This window comes from Aphanomyces astaci, assembly GCF_000520075.1.
Source record: "Aphanomyces astaci strain APO3 unplaced genomic scaffold supercont1.52, whole genome shotgun sequence".
NCBI lineage: Eukaryota > Oomycota > Saprolegniomycetes > Saprolegniales > Verrucalvaceae > Aphanomyces > Aphanomyces astaci.
Genome location: NW_009798315.1, coordinates 361,682 through 362,617, shown reverse-complemented (window position 1 = coordinate 362,617; position 936 = coordinate 361,682). Strand labels below are relative to the sequence as shown.

The 936-nt window shown below is 43.8% G+C and overlaps 1 protein-coding gene across 1 annotated transcript in view; it reads right to left on the bottom strand.

Moving 5' to 3' along the window:
- Positions 1 to 384: 384 nt before the first annotated feature.
- Positions 385 to 936, bottom strand: part of H257_13966 (hypothetical protein) — a gene marked incomplete at both ends in the record, with an annotated part of 5,464 nt that continues 4,912 nt past the window's right edge. The window contains 2 exons of the mRNA XM_009841674.1: positions 385 to 404; positions 456 to 481. Coding sequence (XP_009839976.1) covers positions 385 to 404; positions 456 to 481 — 46 coding nt within the window. The remainder of the gene's footprint in view (positions 405 to 455; positions 482 to 936) is intronic.

Here is a 936-nt window from a genome sequence, read left to right as displayed (position 1 = left end):
GTGATGGTCATACAGTTCGAATGCCTACGCGTCGATACGTATAAGGCCAGATATGCCCAAGCAATTCTCGTTAACAGTAAGTTCCACAGATTAACCACGAGCAAACCAACAATACATGACATTTTCGGTGACCACCAGTAAAAGTCAAATGGCCACACGTTTTTATCCTATTCCCATGAGTGAGGCACGGCGAGTTCGACGAGTACGGTATGGCGAATGGAGGTGAGAGGAATGCGAGTTGCTCTAAGCTTACGGTGGAGAGATGGAGGAGAGGCAGCCTTCCATAACGCCCCCAAGCTAACACCATCGTGGCTCCTGGTCCATACTGTACCATTAACGCGTATTGGGTAGCTGTTGGTATAAGAAACCGTTTTTGCCTTAACGTTAGTCGTAGATGGGTACACCTTTCACATGCATAAGCCACCACAGTAGTTCACGCAATGTTGTATTCGTACGCTTGACGTTAGCCAGTCCTTGGACACTAAGAATGACGCACCTGCCAACTTGAGACGATATCGCCATTTTCGGCATGCATTTGACGCCCCAAGAACCTGAATTTGTGCGTTTCAAAATCCTTCAACTCACGCTGAGTATACTTTAATCCAGTGTTTCGTGAATGTTTCGTAAATCAGTGGTATTTTACTATAACGTAAAAAACCAATTTAAGATAACTTAACCAATTTAGAATATTTTGTATTGCCCAATCACACCTCGTTATTTGTTCGAGTCAAAGCCTCTGTCATATAATGCTGACCACTCCGTCACGTGAATGAAATGCAAAAATGGCGTAGAAACCATTGGTAATAGTCATTCAAGATTGGGTTTGAAGTACCCTAGTCGACACGGGCCACATTGGGTTGGATCTGAGGTTTTGTCGAGTGTTAAACTCGGTCGACATCCACCCAAAAAAGAAATATAACTCTATAAAACAGTACC